Source organism: Bombina bombina, chromosome 9 (genome assembly GCF_027579735.1).
Source record: "Bombina bombina isolate aBomBom1 chromosome 9, aBomBom1.pri, whole genome shotgun sequence".
NCBI classification, from domain to species: Eukaryota; Metazoa; Chordata; class Amphibia; order Anura; family Bombinatoridae; genus Bombina; species Bombina bombina.
The window spans coordinates 94,058,825-94,081,289 of record NC_069507.1 but is presented as its reverse complement, the minus strand read 5'-3'; the positions used below and the strand labels follow the sequence as shown (position 1 = coordinate 94,081,289).

At 39.0% G+C, this 22,465-nt stretch overlaps 1 protein-coding gene across 1 annotated transcript in view; it reads left to right on the top strand.

The window, feature by feature from the left end:
• The window catches only part of RTKN2 (rhotekin 2), a 324,918-nt gene extending 302,854 nt beyond the window's left edge, over positions 1-22,064 (top strand). Inside the window, exons 11-12 of the mRNA XM_053692261.1 lie at positions 19,909-20,016; positions 21,338-22,064. Coding sequence (XP_053548236.1) covers positions 19,909-20,016; positions 21,338-21,888 — 659 coding nt within the window. The 3' untranslated portion in view covers positions 21,889-22,064. The remainder of the gene's footprint in view (positions 1-19,908; positions 20,017-21,337) is intronic.
• The last annotated feature ends 401 nt before the right edge of the window (positions 22,065-22,465 follow it).

The following is a 22,465-nucleotide window of genomic DNA, read 5'->3' as shown; positions in this document are numbered from 1 at the left end:
AAATATGGGGATTAGGGATCTTTTTTTCTTTTTCTTTCAACAAGCTTTATTGAAAAATATAAACATAAATTACATTAACCCCTTAATGACCGAGGACGTACGCCATACGTCCTCAGAAAAAATACAGTTAACGCCTGAGGACGTATGGCGTACGTCCTCGGTTTGGAAAGCAGCTGGAAGCGATCCTCATCGCTTCCAGCTGCTTTCCGGTTATTGCAGGATGCCTCAATATCGAGGCATCCTGCAATAACAATTTGTACCCCTCCGGTGCAGAGAGAGCCACTCTGTGGCCCTCTCTACACCGGACATCGATGGCTGCAATCGTTGGTGGGTGGGAGCTGCAGTGGGAGGCGGGTGGGCGGCCATCGATGGTTTCTGAGACACAGAGGGGGGCGGGACAGTCAGTGGCGCGCACAGACACGAGCGCGTGCACGGGGGATCGGCGGGCGGGCGCGTGCACGGGGAGGGAGCGGGTGGGAACCGCTTACACTACAGAAATGATCCTATATAAGTGGGAGGAAGAGGGGGAATAAATCCCCCAAAAAAGTAATCTAAGGGATCTGGGAGGGGGTGGGGGTAGGGGTTGGTCGTGGGGAAGCTACACTACAGAAAAACGTAAAAAATAAAATAAAAAAAGAGAAAAAATATTGTAAACTGGGTACAGACAGCTGCCAGTACCCAAGATGGCCCCCAATAAGGCAGAGGGGGGGGTTAGAGAGCTGTTTTGGGGGGGGATCAGGGAGGTTGGGGCTAATGGGGGATCCTACAAAGTAGCATATGTAAATATGCTAAAGATGTATTTTTTTATTTTTTTTTAAACTTTTATTTTAGTACTGGCAGACTTTCTGCCAGTACTTAAGATGGCGGGGGAGGGAAGGGAGCTGTTTGGGAGGGATCAGGGGTCTAATGTGTCAGGTGGGAGGCTGATCTCTACACTAAAGCTAAAATTAACCCTGCAAGCTCCCTACAAACTACCTAATTAACCCCTTCACTGCTAGCCATAATACACGTGTGATGCGCAGCAGCACTTAGCGGCCTTCTAATTACAAAAAAGCAACGCCAAAGTCATATATGTCTGCTATTTCTGAACAAAGGGGATCCCAGAGAAGCATTTACAACTATTTGTGCCATACTTGCACATGCTGTTTGTAAATAATTTCAGTGAGAAACCTAAAATTGTGAAAAATTTAGCGTTTTTTTTCAATTTGATTGCATTTGGCGGTGAAATGGTGGCATGAAATATACCAAAATGGGCCTAGATCAATACTTTGGGATGTCTTCTAAAAAAAAATATATATACATGTCAATGGATATTCAGGGATTCCTGAAAGATATCAGTGTTCTAATGTAACTAGCGCTAATTTTGAAAAAAAGTGGTTTGAAAATAGCAAAGTGCTACTTGTATTTATGGCCCTATAACTTGCAAAAAAAGCAAAGAACATGTAAACATTGGGTATTTCTAAACTCAGGACAAAATTTAGAAACTATTTAGCATATGTTTTTTTTGGTGGTTGTAGATGTATAACAGATTTTGGGGGGTCAAAGTTAGAAAAAGTGTGTTTTTTTTCCATTTTTTCCTCATATTTTATAAAAAAATTTATAGTAAATTATAAGATATGATGAAAATAATGGTATATTTTGAAAGTACATTTAATGGCGAGAAAAACGGTATATAATATGTGGGGGTACATTAAATGAGTAAGGGGAAAATTACAGCTAAACACAAACACCGCAGAAATGTAAAAATAGCCTTGGTCCCAAACGGACAGAAAATGGAAAAGTGCTGTGGTCATTAAGGGGTTAAAGTGGAGTATTCAAAGTAAGCATGAATCAAGGATGTATATAGCAGTTTGGGTATCAGCGCCCAATATACTTGAAGGTTGGTTCTTCAATGCTGTTAGTGTCTGTTTCATGCTCAGAATCAGGACATTTCAGTTGCATTATACTCCCCAATCATAACGGATTAAATTTGTAGTTAGAAAGTTTTTTATGAGACTCAATTGAGAAAATCTAATAAAGCAATATTACTTTAAACAAGTGCACATGACAGTCAACAAGAAACTATGAAATCATTAATAAAAAATAACATTTTAAAAAATACAAAGTGATTAGCTGTGTGCAAGGCTAAGGAGACACCTAGCCTTATTTGGACTATTTGAACTTAGGTAAGGGAAAAAAAGGGGGGGGGGGGAATAGTCTACCACCTGGTTATATAAAAAAGTATCCAGAGAGAGAGAAACAAATCAGAACATCTGATTAATTGACCTCTGTTATTCCATAATTGTAACATCATTTCATGGATTTCGATTTTACCAATTTCTAAGATTGTGGTATCTCTTTAGCTGTAAGACGTATGTAATTTGATTAATCTATTCTGTTTTTGTAGGAATTATTGAAGTTTTCCAATGTTTAGGTATCAGACCCTTTGCGCCAACCAGTATCAGCATTAACAACAAAGGTTTAGCCTTTCTTTAATTTTACGGAGGTTATGTAATAGCAGTATATGTGGATCACTTGGGATGCTGACCTCGAGGCCCTATTCATGATTTCTAGTACGTCAGATCAGTAATCTTCAATTTTCAGGTGTTTCCACTAGATGTGCATCACCGTGGCCTTGCACCCCACAACCTCTCCAGCATATTTACTATCTAATTGGGAATGTATATGCTTAAAGGGATACGAAACCCACATTTTTTATTTCATGATTCAGATAGAGCATGCAATTTTAGGCAACTTTCTAATTTACTCCTATTATCAATTTTTTTTTGGATAAAATACAGATAGATAACAGGCTAAACAAAGAAAATAGTACAGGAGGGCCCTGCTTTGAAGATTAGTTTAAAAATAGAAAAAAAAACTGAGGGAAACCCTGATTTGTACAGAGGATTTATTCTTATTCTCAGGTCTTTATTAAGGTTGAGGGCCCTGTGATATTTATTGTCAATTGCAATAGTTGTTTGATCATGTTAAGGTTAATTGAGGTTGAATGCAAAGCCCTGTTTTCGGGTCTTAGACTATGGGAAGAATTATGGTTAGGTTAACTGGCAGTAAGTTCCTATATTTTGCTGGTTCCAGTGTTATAGCAGCTGGTCATTGCAACCACTATAAACACCTATGTCTAAACGGAGCAGCTATCAGTAATCTGTTGCTAGATTTTGTTGTAGTAGCTCCCTTTTTAGCTACAACAAAGTCTAGCCTGCAGTTTTTTACTTAGACAGAAGTCAGTAGTATACTTTCTAAAGACCAACAAGCTCTATGCTTTATTCTAATACTTAATTTTTCTTTTAGTAATGGTTAAATAGGACATGGCATAGACCTACCCACTAGCTGCCTAAAGCACCACCCAGTGCAAGCTTAAAAATAGTGTAGTAATAGCAGTATTAGACTCCCCTACACTGTAAGAATGTATGGGTGCTAACGTTATATCACATTACGTTTTTAAAGAATTGTTATAATCATTCATCCCTTGTTATACCTCCCTCCTCTATGCTTTTGTGTGTAACTTTGGGAACAAAAACACTGGAGCCCCCCTATTTTTTTATTTAATTTTTTTATTAGTAAAGAATGGAATTTAATTTCACTACTATATGCCAAAACTGTAAAATGTTAAATGTGCTTTATTTTTCATCTCATGTTCAAGGAAAAAAAAATTAAACATTAAAGTGAAGGTACATTTTCAACAAGGAGTGCCCGGTTTTTAAAAATATTTTTAAAAACAGGGGCACTTTCATTGATGAAAGTTTACATTGCACCAAATTTGTAGAAATACTTACCTTTTACTTCTCCAAAACCGGATCGCCGATCCCAGCCTCAGTTCCTCTGTACTGATGTCAGAAATGACAAAACCGGCTTTCTACAATCATGACTTTACCCCCAGAGCGTCCATCTCGTGATCCCCGGCTGTGAATGGAGGAAGCCGGTTTCGTCATTGCTGTGTTTGTACAGCAGGAAGAAGAAGGCGGGGGATCGGCGATCCGGTTTTGGAGAAGTAAAAGGTAAGTTTTTCTACAAATCCGGTGCAATGTAAACTTTCATCAATGAAAGTGCCCCTGTTTTTAAAAGTATTTTCAAAAACCGGGCACTCATTGCTGAAAATTGACATTCACTTTAAGATTTATGCTTTATATCTTGACTCACTAAAGTAGCACTCACCAACAAAAATCCTCCCCTTTCAAGAGGGGCGAACAGAAATCCATGTTGAAATACCAAGTTTTCATGATCCTCTCTCTCTCTTTTTTTTTTTCCTAATATATATGCCATTTCTCCAACATAGGTGTGTCCGGTCCACGGCGTCATCCTTACTTGTGGGATATTCTCTTCCCCAACAGGAAATGGCAAAGAGCCCAGCAAAGCTGGTCACATGATCCCTCCTAGGCTCCGCCTACCCCAGTCATTCTCTTTGCCGTTGTACAGGCAACATCTCCACGGAGATGGCTTAGAGTTTTTTTAGTGTTTAACTGTAGTTTTTCATTATTCAATCAAGAGTTTGTTATTTTCAAATAGTGCTGGTACGTACTATTTACTCAGAAACAGAAAAGAGATGAAGAATTCTGTTTGTATGAGGAAAATGATTTTAGCAACCGTAACTAAAATCCATGGCTGTTCCACACAGGACTGTTGAGAGCAATTAACTTCAGTTGGGGGAACAGTTTGCAGTCCCTTGCTGCTTGAGGTATGACACATTCTAACAAGACGATGTAATGCTGGAAGCTGTCATTTTCCCTATGGGATCCGGTAAGCCATGTTTATTACGATTGTAAATAAGGGCTTCACAAGGGCTTATTTAAACTGTAGACTTTTTCTGGGCTAAATCGATTGATTATTAACACATATTTAGCCTTGAGGAATCATTTTATCTGGGTATTTTGATATAATAATATCGGCAGGCACTGTTTTAGACACCTTATTCTTTAGGGGCTTTCCCAAAGCATAGGCAGAGTCTCATTTTCGCGCCGGTGTTGCGCACTTGTTTTTGAGAGGCATGGCATGCAGTCGCATGTGAGAGGAGCTCTGATACTTATAAAAGACTTCTGAAGGCGTCATTTGGTATCGTATTCCCCTTTGGGTTTGGTTGGGTCTCAGCAAAGCAGATACCAGGGACTGTAAAGGGGTTTAAAGCTTAAAACGGCTCCGGTTCCGTTATTTTAAGGGTTAAAGCTTCCAAAATTGGTGTGCAATATTTTCAAGGCTTTAAGACGCTGTGGTGAAAATTTGGTGAATTTTGAACAATTCCTTCATGTTTTTTCGCAATTGCAGTAATAAAGTGTGTTCAGTTTAAAATTTAAAGTGACAGTAACGGTTTTATTTTAAAACGTTTTTTGTACTTTCTGATCAAGTTTATGCCTGTTTAACATGTCTGAACTACCAGATAGACTGTGTTCTGAATGTGGGGAAGCCAGAATTCCTATTCATTTAAATAAATGTGATTTATGTGATAATGACAATGATGCCCAAGATGATTCCTCAAGTGAGGGGAGTAAGCATGGTACTGCATCATTCCCTCCTTCGTCTACACGAGTCTTGCCCACTCAGGAGGCCCCTAGTACATCTAGCGCGCCAATACTCCTTACTATGCAACAATTAACGGCTGTAATGGATAATTCTGTCAAAAACATTTTAGCCAAAATTAACCCTTGTCAGCGTAAGCGTGGCTGCTCTGTTTTAGTTACTGAAGAGCATGACGACGCTGATATTAATATCTCTGAAGGGCCCCTAACCCAATCTGAGGGGGCCAGGGAGGTTTTGTCTGAGGGAGAAATTACTGATTTAGGGAACATTTCTCAGCAGGCTGAATCTGATGTGATTACATTTAAATTTAAATTGGAACATCTCCGCATTTTGCTTAAGGAGGTATTATCCACTCTGGATGATTGTGAAAATTTAGTCATCCCAGAGAAACTATGTAAAATGGACAAGTTCCTAGAGGTGCCGGGGCTCCCAGAAGCTTTTCCTATACCCAAGCGGGGTGGCGGACATTGTTAATAAAGAATGGGAAAGGCCCGGTATTCCTTTCGTCCCTCCCCCCATATTTAAAAAATTGTTTCCTATGGTCGACCCCAGAAAGGACTTATGGCAGTCAGTCCCCAAGGTCGAGGGAGCGGTTTCTACTTTAAACAAACGCACCACTATTCCCATAGAGGATAGTTGTGCTTTCAAAGATCCTATGGATAAAAAATTAGAAGGTTTGCTTAAAAAGATGTTTGTTCAGCAGGGTTACCTTCTACAACCCATTTCATGCATTGTCCCTGTCACTACTGCCGCATATTTCTGGTTTGATGAACTGCTTAAGGTGCTCGATAGTGACTCTCCTCCTTATGAGGAGATTATGGACAGAATCAATGCTCTCAAATTGGCTAATTCTTTCACTCTAGACGCCTCTTTGCAATTGGCTAAGTTAGCGGCTAAGAACTCTGGGTTTGCTATTGTGGCGCGCAGAGCGCTTTGGTTGAAATCTTGGTCGGCTGATGCGTCTTCCAAGAACAAGCTACTAAACATTCCTTTCAAGGGGAAAACGCTGTTTGGTCCTGACTTGAAAGAGATTATCTCTGATATCACTGGGGGTAAGGGCCACGCCCTTCCTCAGGATCGGCCCTTCAAGGCAAAAAATAGACCTAATTTTCGTCCCTTTCGTAAAAACGGACCAGCCCAAGGTGCTACGTCCTCTAAGCAAGAGGGTAATACTTCTCAGGCCAAGCCAGCTTGGAGACCAATGCAAGGCTGGAACAAGGGAAAGCAGGCCAAGAAACCTGCCACTGCTACCAAGACAGCATGAAATATTGGCCCCCGATCCGGGACCGGATCTGGTGGGGGGCAGACTCTCTCTCTTCGCTCAGGCTTGGGCAAGAGATGTTCTGGATCCTTGGGCGCTAGAAATAGTCTCCCAGGGTTATCTTCTGGAATTCAAGGGACTTCCCCCAAGGGGGAGGTTCCACAGGTCGCAGTTGTCTTCAGACCACATAAAAAGACAGGCGTTCTTACATTGTGTAGAAGACCTGTTAAAAATGGGAGTGATTCATCCTGTTCCATTAAGAGAACAAGGGATGGGGTTCTACTCCAATCTGTTCATAGTTCCCAAAAAAGAGGGAACGTTCAGACCAATCCTAGATCTCAAGATCTTAAACAAATTTCTCAAGGTCCCATCGTTCAAGATGGAAACCATTCGAACTATCCTTCCTTCCATCCAGGAAGGTCAATTTCTGACCACGGTGGATTTAAAGGATGCGTATCTACATATTCCTATCCACAAGGAACATCATCGGTTCCTAAGGTTTGCATTCCTGGACAAACATTACCAGTTCGTGGCGCTTCCTTTCGGATTAGCCACTGCTCCAAGGATTTTCACAAAGGTACTAGGGTCCCTTCTAGCGGTGCTAAGACCAAGGGGCATTGCAGTAGTACCTTACCTGGACGACATTCTGATTCAAGCGTCGTCCCTTCCTCAAGCAAAGGCTCACACGGACATTGTCCTGGCCTTTCTCAGATCTCACGGCTGGAAAGTGAACGTGGAAAAGAGTTCTCTATCCCCGTCAACAAGGGTTCCCTTCTTGGGAACAATTATAGACTCCTTAGAAATGAGGATCTTTCTAACAGAGGCCAGAAAAACAAAGCTTCTGGACTCTTGTCGGATACTTCATTCCGTTCCTCTTCCTTCCATAGCTCAGTGCATGGAAGTGATCGGGTTGATGGTGGCGGCGATGGACATAGTTCCTTTTGCGCGCATTCATCTAAGACCATTACAACTGTGCATGCTCAGTCAGTGGAATGGGGACTATACAGACTTGTCTCCGAAGATACAAGTAAATCAGAGGACCAGAGACTCACTCCGTTGGTGGCTGTCCCTGGACAATCTGTCTCAAGGGATGATGTTCCACAGACCAGAGTGGGTCATTGTCACGACCGACGCCAGTCTGATAGGCTGGGGCGCGGTCTGGGGATCCCTGAAAGCTCAGGGTCTTTGGTCTCGGGTAGAATCTCTTCTACCGATAAATATTCTGGAACTGAGAGCGATATTCAATGCGCTCCAGGCCTGGCCCCAGCTTGCGAGGACCAGGTTCATACGGTTTCAATCAGACAACATGACGACTGTGGCGTACATCAACCATCAGGGGGGAACAAGGAGTTCCCTAGCGATGGAAGAAGTAACCAAAATTATTCTTTGGGCGGAGTCTCACTCCTGCCACCTGTCTGCTATCCACATCCCAGGAGTGGAAAATTGGGAAGCGGATTTTCTGAGTCGTCAGACATTGCATCCGGGGGAGTGGGAACTCCATCCGGAAATCTTTGCCCGAGTCACTCACCTGTGGGGCATTCCAGACATGGATCTGATGGCCTCTCGTCAGAACTTCAAAGTTCCTTGCTACGGGGCCAGATCCAGGGATCCCAAGGCGGCTCTAGTGGATGCACTAGTAGCACCTTGGACCTTCAAACTAGCTTATGTGTTCCCGCCATTTCCTCTCATCCCCAGGCTGATAGCCAGGATCAAGCAGGAGAGGGCGTCGGTGATCTTGATAGCTCCTGCGTGGCCACGCAGGACTTGGTATGCAGATCTGGTGAATATGTCATCGGCTCCACCTTGGAAGCTACCTTTGAGACGAGACCTTCTTGTTCAGGGTCCGTTCGAACATCCGAATCTGGTTTCACTCCAGCTGACTGCTTGGAGATTGAACGCTTGATTTTATCGAAGCGAGGATTCTCAGATTCTGTGATCGATACTCTTGTTCAGGCCAGAAAGCCTGTGACTAGAAAGATTTACCACAAAATTTGGAAAAAATATATCTGTTGGTGTGAATCTAAAGGATTCCCTTGGGACAAGGTTAAGATTCCTAGGATTCTATCCTTCCTTCAAGAAGGATTGGAGAAAGGATTATCTGCAAGTTCCCTGAAGGGACAGATTTCTGCCTTGTCGGTATTACTTCACAAAAAGCTGGCAGCTGTGCCAGATGTTCAAGCCTTTGTTCAGGCTCTGGTTAGAATCAAGCCTGTTTACAAACCTTTGACTCCTCCTTGGAGTCTCAATTTAGTTCTTTCAGTTCTTCAGGGGGTTCCGTTTGAACCCTTACATTCCGTTGATATTAAGTTATTATCTTGGAAAGTTTTGTTTTTAGTTGCGATTTCTTCTGCTAGAAGAGTCTCAGAATTATCTGCTCTGCAGTGTTCTCCTCCTTATCTGGTGTTCCATGCAGATAAGGTGGTTTTACGTACTAAACCTGGTTTTCTTCCAAAAGTTGTTTCTAACAAAAACATTAACCAGGAGATTATCGTACCTTCTCTGTGTCCAAAACCAGTTTCAAAGAAGGAACGTTTGTTGCACAATTTGGATGTTGTTCGCGCTCTAAAATTCTATTTAGATGCTACAAAGGATTTTAGACAAACATCTTCCTTGTTTGTTGTTTATTCAGGTAAAAGGAGAGGTCAAAAAGCAACTTCTACCTCTCTCTCTTTTTGGATTAAAAGCATCATCAGATTGGCTTACGAGACTGCCGGACGGCAGCCTCCCGAAAGAATCACAGCTCATTCCACTAGGGCTGTGGCTTCCACATGGGCCTTCAAGAACGAGGCTTCTGTTGATCAGATATGTAGGGCAGCGACTTGGTCTTCACTGCACACTTTTACCAAATTTTACAAGTTTGATACTTTTGCTTCTTCTGAGGCTATTTTTGGGAGAAAGGTTTTGCAAGCCGTGGTGCCTTCCATTTAGGTGACCTGATTTGCTCCCTCCCTTCATCCGTGTCCTAAAGCTTTGGTATTGGTTCCCACAAGTAAGGATGACGCCGTGGACCGGACACACCTATGTTGGAGAAAACAGAATTTATGTTTACCTGATAAATTTCTTTCTCCAACGGTGTGTCCGGTCCACGGCCCGCCCGGGTTTTTTTAATCAGGTCTGATATTTTATTTTCTTTAACTACAGTCACCACGGTACCATATGGTTTCTCCTATGCAAATATTCCTCCTTAACGTCGGTCGAATGACTGGGGTAGGCGGAGCCTAGGAGGGATCATGTGACCAGCTTTGCTGGGCTCTTTGCCATTTCCTGTTGGGGAAGAGAATATCCCACAAGTAAGGATGACGCCGTGGACCGGACACACCGTTGGAGAAAGAAATTTATCAGGTAAACATAAATTCTGTTTTGTTGTTCCTGTTCTAAGCTCTACAAGTGTCTAAAATTTGTAGATTAGGATGTCTCCTCTTCACTGATATATTCACATTACAATTCTATGTCATATTCTCAAGGTTTTACATGATTATTTCATGAAATAACTTGGCTATTAGACGAGTCCTATGGAGTAAGAAGTAGTTTGTGGTTCTGCAATTATTCCAACCAGTGGCCCATACTTTGACAGACATCTTGTTTCACGGGGATTTCCTATGATCCTTACAGTGTTGATGTTTTCTCATTTTGAGTCTCTGTGGGATGCATTCTTCTTGAAACGCATTCGGAAAACAATTTTACTTTTTCCTCGGCCAGGACGAAAACTAAGTTGCTGCTACTTGTCCTCTACCATGTTCTTATATGTTTTTCCACGGAACGCCCCTGTTCAGCCCACTAGCAGAGGCAGGGAAACACATTTTAAAATAAGGAAAATATGTGTAGAAGTTTTGCGTTATAAATATGAATTTCACAGCATTTTATTTGTGTCGTTTTATAAAAAAAAAAAAAAAAATGCCTCTCATTGGAATTTTTGCATTGGTCGTTTTACATGTATTGCTCCACGCAGGTCAAATGTTGCACATGCGCAAAAGATTAGCATAGGGATTCCGGGAATAATGAGGTATGCAAGCGTGCATACACATTAAGCATTAATGGCGTGATTGATATTTTTATTATTGGATGACATTCAAAAAAATTAAACCCGGGGTTGTGTGCGGCCAGGTAACAATACTCGGTCTGAAACTTTTGAAGACCCATTTAATTTATAAAAATACAGATTAACATGGTGAATTAAACATATTGAATACTTAGGGCACGCTCAAAAATTGGAATGCTGCTTTATCTGAATCATGAGAGTTTAATTTTGACTTTAAAGGGCCACTGTAAGTAAATATTTTCTATGCCTTTTACTAACTAACTACCCCAAATACGCTTTTTATCAATAGCATTTCATTAACATATCTCTACCGTATATCAGAAATCTTGTCTGCAAATTTAATTGTTTTCCAAACCCACTCCGTTGGTATCCTTTGCTCTGTACCAATCCGTTTACAATACCTAGGTTTCAAAATGGCGCTTTAAACACAAAGTTATTGGTTTAAGTATTTTGAACACTCAGTGCTGAAAATAGTGGGCAGGATAAAGTGACATCATCGGCGAATAAAAGATATAACTTTTAGAACGTTATGAAACTTCGTTTTGGAGAAAATATAGGTCAGTAGGTTTTAATTAATATTTATTAACTTTAATATGTTGTTTAGCTTAAAAATTATAACAGAAAGTAATCATTTAATGTTCCTTTAACGCTTTTAGTGCTGATTACACTTTTTTTTTTAATTGCATGTTCTATTTGCGTCATGAAAGTTTAGATTTTACTTTTATATCCCTTAAATATACAATTAAATTGAAACCCAAAGGAAATCAAATATTGAAAAGTTATTTAAAGATTCAGTGAAATACAATATGTTGGTTTCATCTAGAATGTAGGCACAGAGTTCATGAAGTTTAAAAAAAAAACTGTATTTTATAGAAGCAGGACTACTTTATTTATATATTTTTTTAAATATGCCTGTCTCTAAGGGTAGGATCGATTGTGGGCTAAATTTCAGTATACTCGCACTTATACTAATGATAATATCTCAAAATACATTTAGATAATAATCATATTCTTACCTACAAATTGCATAGTTAACAGGTTACCATTAATTTAATGGTATATATTACTCAAACTTCAGGAGTTTGGTACATGCTCAATTACCGAATGCATGGCTCGACAAATCTGTTTAAAATGTAGGAACCAACCCATAAATTTAGAAGCCAGAAACCTTTGACCATTTATATATATATATATAATCACGTGATACTCTCTTGCAAGCAGTGGTTTAAACCCAGCTAGGAAGAGTTATCAAGGACTCTTCCACCCTGGGTCCCTAACCTACAGCCATACAATGCATGTTTTCAATCAAACATACTGAGATACAAACAAGGGTGACACAGGCCTTTTGTAATTTTCCTAGATAATACAAAACTGAAATGCACAGCCCTGGATATTCACCAGCATGTACAGACAGTTGTACATCTCCCAGAAAATCAGGCAGTTAACCCAATATAAATGGTTATAGAAAGGATCCAGCTGTACCAAGATAAATATTAGGTGTGGTTGGTGGCAGCCAGCAGGGGGGCAACCATGGGTATCTTGGAGATTCTAAACAATAACTTCCCCATTCTGTGATTTGATTACATAATCTTAGAAACATGAAACCCAAAAGAGAGGCTGAATGCACAGAAGGGGAAACGTATTTTCTTTCATGTAATTAGCAAGAGTCCATGAGCTAGTGACGTATGGGATATATATTCCTACCAGGAGGGGCAAAGTTTCCCAAACTTCAAAATGCCTATAAATACACCCCTCACCACACCCACAAATCAGTTTTACAAACTTTGCCTCCTATGGAGGTGGTGAAGTAAGTTTGTGCTAGATTCTACGTTGATATGCGCTCCGCAGCAGGTTGGAGCCCGGTTTTCCTCTCAGCGTGCAGTGAATGTCAGAGGGATGTGAGGAGAGTATTGCCTATTTGAATGCAGTGATCTCCTTCTATGGGGTCTATTTCATAGGTTCTCTGTTATCGGTCGTAGAGATTCATCTCTTACCTCCTTTTTCAGATCAACAATATACTCTTATATATACCATTTCCTCTACTGATTCTCGTTTCAGTACTGGTTTGGCTTTCTACTACATGTAGATGAGTGTCCTGGGGTAAGTAAGTCTTATTTTCTGTGACACTCTAAGCTATGGTTGGGCACTTTTATATAAAGTTCTAAATATATGTATTCAAACATTTATTTGCCTTGACTCAGGATGTTCAACGTTCCTTATTTCAGACAGTCAGTTTCATATTTGGGATAATGCATATGAATTAATCATTTTTTCTTACCTTAAAAATTTGACTTTTCCCTGTGGGCTGTTAGGCTCGCGGGGGCTGAAAATGCTTCATTTTATTGCGTCATTCTTGGCACGGACTTTTTTGGCGCAAACATTTTTTCTGTTTCCGGCGTCATACGTGTCGCCGGAAGTTGCGTCATTTTTGACGGTTTTTTTGCGCCAAAGTTGTCGGCGTTCCGGATGTGGCGTCATTTTGGCGCCAAAAGCATTTAGGCGCCAAATAATGTGGGCGTCTTTTTTTGGCGCTAAAAAAATATGGGCGTCACTATTGTCTCCACATTATTTAAGTCTCATTATTTTTGTGCTTCTGGTTGCTAGAAGCTTGTTCTATGGCATTTTTTTCTCATTCCTGAAACTGTCATTTAAGGAATTTGATCAATTTTATATGTTGTTTTTTCTATTACATATTGCAAGATGTCCCACGTTGAAGCTGAGTCAGAAGATACTTCTGGAAAATCCCTGCCTGGTGCTGGAGCTACCAAAGCTAAGTATATCTGCTGTAAACTTTTGGTATCTGTTCCTCCAGCTGTTGTTTGTACTGTTTGTCATGACAAACTTGCTAATGCAGATAATATTTCCTTTAGTACTGTTACATTACCTGTTGCTGTTCCGTCAACATCTAATACTCAGAGTGTTCCTGATAATATAAGAGATTTTGTTTCTAAATCCATTAAGAAGGCTATGTCTGTTATTCCTCCTTCTAGTAAACGTAAAAAGTCTTTTAAAACTTCTCATTTTTCATATGAATTTTTAAATGAACATCATCATTCTGATACTGATATTGGTTCTTCTGATTCAGAAGATTCTATCTCAGAGGTTGATGCTGATAAATCTTCATATTTATTTAAAATGGAATTTATTCGTTCTTTACTTAAAGAAGTCCTAATTGCATTAGAAATTGAGGATTCTAGTCCTCTTGATACTAAATCTAAACGTTTAGATAAGGTTTTTAAATCTCCTGTAGTTATTCCAGAAGTTTTTTCCTGTCCCTGGTGCTGTAATTTCTAGGGAATGGAATAATTTGGGTAATTCTTTTACTCCTTCTAAACGTTTTAAGCAATTATATCCTGTGCCATCTGACAGATTAGAATTCTGGGACAAAATCCCTAAGGTTGATGGGGCTGTCTCTACTCTTGCTAAGCGTACTACTATTCCTACGGCAGATGGTACTTCCTTTAAGGATCCTTTAGATAGGAAAATTGAATCCTTTCTAAGAAAAGCTTACTTGTGTTCAGGTAATCTTCTTAGACCTGCTATATCTTTAGCGGATGTTGCTGCAGCTTCAACTTTTTGGTTAGAAGCTTTAGCGCAACAAGTAACAGATCATAATTCTCATAGCATTATTATTCTTCTACAACATGCTAATAATTTTATTTGTGATGCCATCTTTGATATCATTAGAGTTGATGTCAGGTATATGTCTCTAGCTATTTTAGCTAGAAGAGCTTTATGGCTTAAAACTTGGAATGCTGATATGTCTTCTAAGTCTACTCTGCTTTCCCTTTCTTTCCAGGGTAACAAATTATTTGGTTCTCAGTTGGATTCTATTATCTCAACTATTACTGGAGGGAAAGGAACTTTTTTACCACAGGATAAAAAATCTAAAGGTAAATTTAGGTCTAATAATCGTTTTCGTTCCTTTCGTCACATCAAGGAACAAAAGCCTGATCCTTCATCCTCAGGAGCGATATCAGTTTGGAAACCATCTCCAGTCTGGAATAAATCCAAGCCTTTTAGAAAACCAAAGCCAGCTCCCAAGTCCACATGAAGGTGCGGCCCTCATTCCAGCTCAGCTGGTAGGGGGCAGATTACGTTTTTTCAAAGAAATTTGGTTCAATTCCATTCACAATCTCTGGATTCAGAACATTGTTTCAAAAGGGTTCAGAATTGGCTTCAAGATAAGGCCTCCTGCAAAGAGATTTTTTCTTTCCCGTGTCCCAGTAAACCTAGCGAAGGCTCAAGCATTTCTGAAATGTGTTTCAGATCTAGAGTTGGCTGGAGTAATTATACCAGTTCCAGTTCTGGAACAGGGGCTGGGGTTTTATTCAAATCTCTTCATTGTACCAAAGAAGGAGAATTCCTTCAGACCAGTTCTGGATCTAAAAATATTGAATCGTTATGTAAGGATACCAACATTCAAATGGTAACTGTAAGGACTATCCTGCCTTTTGTTCAGCAAGAGCATTATATGTCCACAATAGATTTACAGGGTGCATATCTGCATATTCCGATTCATCCAGATCACTATCAGTTTCTGAGATTCTCTTTTCTAGACATGCATTACCAGTTTGTGGCTCTACCATTTGGCCTAGCTACAGCTCCAAGAATTTTTACAAAGGTTCTCGGTGCCCTTCTGTCTGTAATCAGAGAACAGGGTATTGTGGTATTTCCTTATTTGGACGATATCTTGGTACTTGCTCAGTCTTCACATTTAGCAGAATCTCATACGAATCGACTTGTGTTGTTTCTTCAAGATCATGGTTGGAGGATCAATTTACCAAAAAGTTCATTGATTCCTCAGACAAGGGTAACCTTTTTAGGTTTTCAGATAGATTCAGTGTCCATGACTCTGTCATTGACAGACAAGAGACGTCTAAAGTTGATATCGGCTTGTCGAAACCTTCAGTCACAATCATTCCCTTCGGTAGCTTTATGCATGGAAATTCTAGGTCTTATGACTGCAGCATCGGACGCGATCCCCTTTGCTCGTTTTCACATGCGACCTCTTCAGCTCTGTATGCTGAACCAGTGGTGCAGGGATTACACAAAGATATCTCAATTAATATCTTTAACACCGATTGTACGACACTCTCTGACGTGGTGGACAGATCACCATCGTTTAGGGCTTCTTTTGTTCTTCCGACCTGGACTGTATTTTCAACAGATGCAAGTCTGACAGGTTGGGGAGCTGTTTGGGGGTCTCTGACAGCACAAGGCGTTTGGGAATCTCAGGAGGTGAGATTACGGATCAATATTTTGGAACTCCGTGCAATTTTCAGAGCTCTTGAGTCATGGCCTCTTCTAAAGAGAGAATCGTTCATTTGTTTTCAGACAGACAATGTCACAACTGTGGCATACATCAATCATCAAGGAGGGACTCACAGTCCTCTGGCTATGAAGGAAGTATCTCGAATTCTGGTATGGGCGGAATCCAGCTCCTGTCTAGTTTCTGCGGTTCATATCCCAGGTATAGACAATTGGGAAGCGGATTATCTCAGCCGCCAAACGTTACATCCGGGCGAATGGTCTCTTCACCCAGAGGTATTTCTTCAGATTGTTCAAATGTGGGGACTTCCAGAAATAGATCTGATGGCCTCTCATCTAAACAAGAAACTTCCCAGGTATCTGTCCAGATCCAGGGATCCTCAAGCGGAAGCAGTGGATGCATTGTCGCTTCCTTGGAAGTATCATTCTGCCTATATCTTTCCGCCTTTAGTTCTTCTTCCAAGAGTAATCTCCAAGATTCTGAAGGAATGCTCGTTTGTTCTGCTGGTAGCTCCAGCATGGCCTCACAGGTTTTGGTATGCGGTTCTTGTCCGGATGGCCTCTTGCCATCCGTGGACTCTTCCGTTAAGACCAGACCTTTTGTCGCAAGGTCCTTTTTTCCATCAGGATCTCAAATCCTTAAATTTAAAGGTATGGAGATTGAACGCTTGATTCTTAGTCAAAGAGGTTTCTCTGACTCTGTGATTAATACTATGTTACAGGCTCGTAAATCTGTATCTAGGGAGATATATTATAGAGTCTGGAAGACTTATATTTCTTGGTGTCTTTCTCATCATTTTTTCTGGCATTCTTTTAGAATTCCGAGAATTTTACAATTTCTTCAGGATGGTTTGGATAAAGGTTTGTCTGCAAGTTCCTTGAAAGGACAAATCTCTGCTCTTTCTGTTCTTTTTCACAGAAAGATTGCTTATCTTCCCGATATTCATTGTTTTGTACAAGCTTTGGTTCGTATAAAACTTGTCATTAAGTCAATTTCTCCTCCTTGGAGTTTGAATTTGGTTCTGGGGGCTCTTCAAGCTCCTCCGTTTGAACCTATGCATTCGTTGGACATCAAATTACTTTCTTGGAAAGTTTTGTTCCTTTTGGCTATCTCTTCTGCCAGACGAGTTTCTGAATTATCTGCTCTTTCTTGTGAGTCTCCTTTTCTGATTTTTCATCAGGATAAGGCGGTGTTGCGAACTTCTTTTAAATTTTTACCTAAGGTTGTGAATTCTAACAACATTAGTAGAGAAATTGTGGTTCCTTCATTGTGTCCTAATCCTAAGAATTCTAAGGGGAGATCATTGCATTCTTTGGATGTTGTTAGAGCTTTGAAATATTATGTTGAAGCTACTAAGAATTTCCGAAAGACTTCTAGTCTATTTGTTATCTTTTCCGGTTCTAGGAAAGGTCAGAAGGCCTCTGCCATTTCTTTGGCATCTTGGTTGAAATCTTTAATTCATCATGCTTATGTCGAGTCGGGTAAAACTCCGCCTCAAAGGATTACAGCTCATTCTACTAGGTCAGTTTCTACTTCCTGGGCGTTTAGGAATGAAGCTTCGGTTGATCAGATTTGCAAAGCAGCAACTTGTTCTTCTTTGCATACTTTTACTAAATTCTACCATTTTGATGTGTTTTCTTCTTCTGAAGCTGTTTTTGGTAGAAAAGAACTTTAGGCAGCTGTTTCAGTTTGAATCTTCTGCTTATAATTTAAACTTTATTTTGGGTGTGGATTATTTTTCAGCGGAATTGGCTGTCTTTATTTTATCCCTCCCTCTCTAGTGACTCTTGCGTGGAAAGATCCACATCTTGGGTAGTCATTATCCCATACGTCACTAGCTCATGGACTCTTGCTAATTACATGAAAGAAAACATAATTTATGTAAGAACTTACCTGATAAATTCATTTCTTTCATATTAGCAAGAGTCCATGAGGCCCACCCTTTTTTGTGGTGGTTTATGATTTTTTTTGTATAAAGCACAATTATTCCAATTCCTTATTTTTTATGCTTTCGCACTTTTTTCTTATCACCCCATTTCTTGGCTATTCGTTAAACTGATTTGTGGGTGTGGTGAGGGGTGTATTTATAGGCATTTTGAGGTTTGGGAAACTTTGCCCCTCCTGGTAGGAATGTATATCCCATACGTCACTAGCTCATGGACTCTTGCTAATATGAAAGAAATGAATTTATCAGGTAAGTTCTTACATAAATTATGTTTTTATGTTTTCTTCATAGCATACAGTGACTTTTATAGTCTGTGATTGACAACACAGTCTTAAAGAAAAACGCACATTTTTTTTATTTCATAATTCTACATTTTAAACAACTTTCCAATTTACTTTCATTATCAAATTTGCTTCATTCTCTTGCTATCCTTTATGAAGGATCAGCAATGCACTACTGGGAGCTAGCTGAGTAGATGAGGTGATCCATTGACAAGAGGCATTTGTGTGCAGTCACCAATTAGCAGCTAGCTCCCAGTAGTGCATTGCTGTCCCTGAGCCTACCTAGGTATGCTTTTCAACATCTGAATCATGAACGTTAGTTGTTTTTTTTACTTTACAGTCACACTAAATACAGATGTCACAATTTTTGGAACCTAGGGTTGTTCTAAGGGTATTAGAAGGTGAGTTACTGCACATGTGCAAATACGTCAGCACTTGAATGCAGTGAATGCTAAATGTCAACATGGCGCACTTAAGGTAGAAATAGAATAACCTCAATATTATGCTTATAAAATTTATTTTATGTTTAATATTCCTTTAAATGACCACTTAATGCAGTAGAATTGCATAATTAACAAGTACAAATAAAGACAATGCAATAGCACTTACTCTGAATTTCATATAAGCAGTAGATTATTTTTTTTTCTGACAAATTCGATTTTTCTCCTATTTTCCATCTCCATCATGTGACAGACATAAGCCAATCACATACTAGTGTACCCTGTGAGCTTGTGCACATACTTAGTAGGGTCCTGTTCCCCAGAATGTGAATATAAAAAGACTGTGCAAAATTTAATAATGGAAGTCAATTGGAAAGTGTCTTAAGATTGCATGCTCTTTCTGAATCATAAAAGTTTATTTTAATTTGAGTGTCCCTTTAATGAAAATTCCCAATCGGGTTCCATGATATTTTTTAAACTGACTTTATGAAGTGTGAACGTTGCTTATATTAACCTCTTAAGGACATATGACGGAATTTTTCCGTCATAAAACAATTGAGCAAACTGAAAGCTGTGTCCTTAAAGGGTTAAAGGGACATGAAACCCAATTTTTTTTTTCTTTCCTGATTTAGAAGGAGTATGCTATTTTAAACAGCTTTTCCAATTAACTTATTATCTAATTTGCTTCATTTCTCTTGATATAATTTGTTGAAATGCATATCTAAATAGTCTCAGTAGCTGCTGATTGGTGGCTGCACACAGATGCTTCATGTGATTGGCTCACCCATGTGAATTGCTATTTCTTTAACAAAGGACATCTAAATAATGAAGCAAATTTAATACTAGAAGTAAACTGGAATGTTGTTTAAGATTGTATTCTGTATCTGAATCATGAAAGAAAAATTTTGGGTTTCATGTCCCTTTAAATGCAAAGCTTATGTTGTGATGTATATAAAATGTTCTTAAATTCCGGTCATAGATATCTGGTAACCGCATAATTATTTAGAAGTTGCATAAGCTGTGATGATTCTCACGGCACAAATATGCTAGATTAAAAACAAAGACTTCTCAAAAGGCAAATCCAGTTTGTTCAGAACATTTGAAAGTGTAAATTGAATCTGCTCACTTCTACGCTGTTCATTGAACTCCAATTTCCTTTCAGGCCAGTGGAAGCATTGTTCAGAAGAAGTTATGAAAATTGAGTTTATGTCACCAAGGAAACCACCTTTGTTTTTGACAAAAGAGGCAACTTCAGTCTACCACGATATGAGTAAGTAGGATTTTTTTTTATTTTTGTTTAATAACTAAATAACAAAATCGTTGGTAGAGGTTATTAAAGAAATAATGACTTGCACATGTAGCATTATTTTGTTTCTGTGTTGTTTTGTCATTTACATAAGGCATGACTTCTTTGCCCACCTAATATGTAAACTTGCTGTAGTTTGAATTAAAGGAATAGTCTACTAAAAATTAAACATTCATTATTCAGATAGAGCACGCAATTTTAAGCAACTTTCTAATTTACTCATATTATTAATTTTGCTTTGTCATCTTGTTATCTTTATTTGAAATAGCAAGAATGTAAGCATAGGAGCCAGCCCATTTTAAATGTAGCCACCAGTCAGCAAGTGCTACCCAGGTGCTAAACCAAAAATTGGCCGGCTCCGAACCTTACATTTACATAAAGATACCACGAAAACAAAGGAAAATTGATAATAGGAGTAAATTAGAAAGTTGCTGAAAATTGCATGTTCTATCCGAATCATGAAAGTTTTTTATTTTTCACTAGACTATTCCTTTAAAGGGACATAGAACCCCACATCTTTCTTTCATGATTCAGACAGAATGTGATTTTAAACAACTTTCCAATTTGCTTTTATCTAATTTACTACATTTTCTCGGTATCCTTGGTTTAAAACCATAGCTAGGTAAGCTCAGGAGCAGCAATGCGCTACTGGGAGCTAGCTGAACACAGTCACCAATCAGCAGCTAACTCCTGAGCCTACCTTGGTAAGCTTTTCAATTAAGGATACAAAGAGAATGAAGCAAATTAGATAATATAAGTAAATTGGAAGTTGTTTAAAATCACACTATGTCTAAATCATGAAAGAAAAGTTTTGTTTCATATCCCTTGCCAGGGACTAGTTAAAATATTTATCATTTACTGAATGTTGCATAACACACATACGTCTGTACAATTAATTTCCTTTAAATATTATTTCTTTGCTTTACAAACACATGTAATTGCCTTTTTATTTTTATTTATTTTTAATTCTTCCACTGGAGATTTTTGTTTTGTTTGTACATGTACAGTTATAATGGTAAATGATTGTTTGAGATACTCATTTTTTTCATATTATCTATATAATCAAATTAATTGACATTTAGAAATAAGTCACAAGAGTTTTAGAATTAACACCAATGTAAATATTCACAACCATATGTATGTTTATGTTTGAAGTGTTTAATGCCATTTTAACAAATATAAGACATTGAATGAAATACAATGTATCAATCCAAATCATTTTGAAATAGTTAATGATGTGAATCTAATCATTATTGTAACTTCATGTTTATGTACACAATTTTAGGCATCGGCTCTCCGGTGAAATTTGAAAGCTTAACAGATATTCTGCATCGTAAAATTGAAGAAACTGATGGGAAATTTCTAATTGGCCAAGAAGAGTATGGTCAACCTCCATGGGCGGCATTATTTGATGGTAACCATGAGCTACATGTGGAAAAAAACAAACTCCCTGCAGCATTAAAAAGTGAGGAGGTAAACTCGGGAGATAGTAAGGGTAAGAAGCGTAGAGCTCCGCCTCCTCCACCTGTTAAAGCACCATATTGTGCCGAAGACCATAGAACCTCAGACCAGGTAGAAAAAGAGAACATCTTGCCACGTTCCCACTTCTCACGAAAGTCTTTTGATACAAAGTTGTCGTCCATAATGCATCAGTTGCAAAAGCCTATGGCAGGCTCACGCAAGCCACCGTCAACTTCTGAGAAAATCAGTGTACTTGAAGACCAGAATGAGACCAATATTATGGAAAACAACCCATCAAAACCAGTACCAACTCCAAGACAAAAGTCTATAATGGAGAAACTAGACCCCAGATCATGGCTTCAACTACAAGAATAGTTTTATTTGATCTTATCTTTGTATATATAAATATATTTTTCTTTTAAAAACTATTTTAGCTTGTAAAACTAAAAAAAAAAAAAAACAATCCATACGAAAATAGACTGTTTGTTGCTAATGATTTAGTGGAAAGAAAATGTTTAGTTTTTTTTTATTAAATGTTTTTATATAAATTAGCCACAGGCTTGGATATTGCTATCTCATTATAACATACACAGGAAATGTTCTCGCATCTTCTTCAGATAAACAGTTTGCCAACTCTAGTTATGCGACAGTTTCACAATAATATGTCTGACGCAGACATGTAAGTCAGAATGAAACGTTAATGCATATAATTAAAAATAATCCAATTTGCTTCTGTTAACACATTTTTAACTTTTTTTGTTTTCTATATATTTTTCCTTCTAAATACAGGGAGAGTCCACAGCTGCATTCATTATTTGTGGGAATATAGAACCTGGCCACCAGGAGGAGGCAAAGACATCCCAGCCAAAGGCTTAAATACCTACCCCACTTCCTCCATCCCCCAGTCATTCTTTGCCTTTCGTCACAGGAGGTTGGCAGAGAAGTGTCAGAA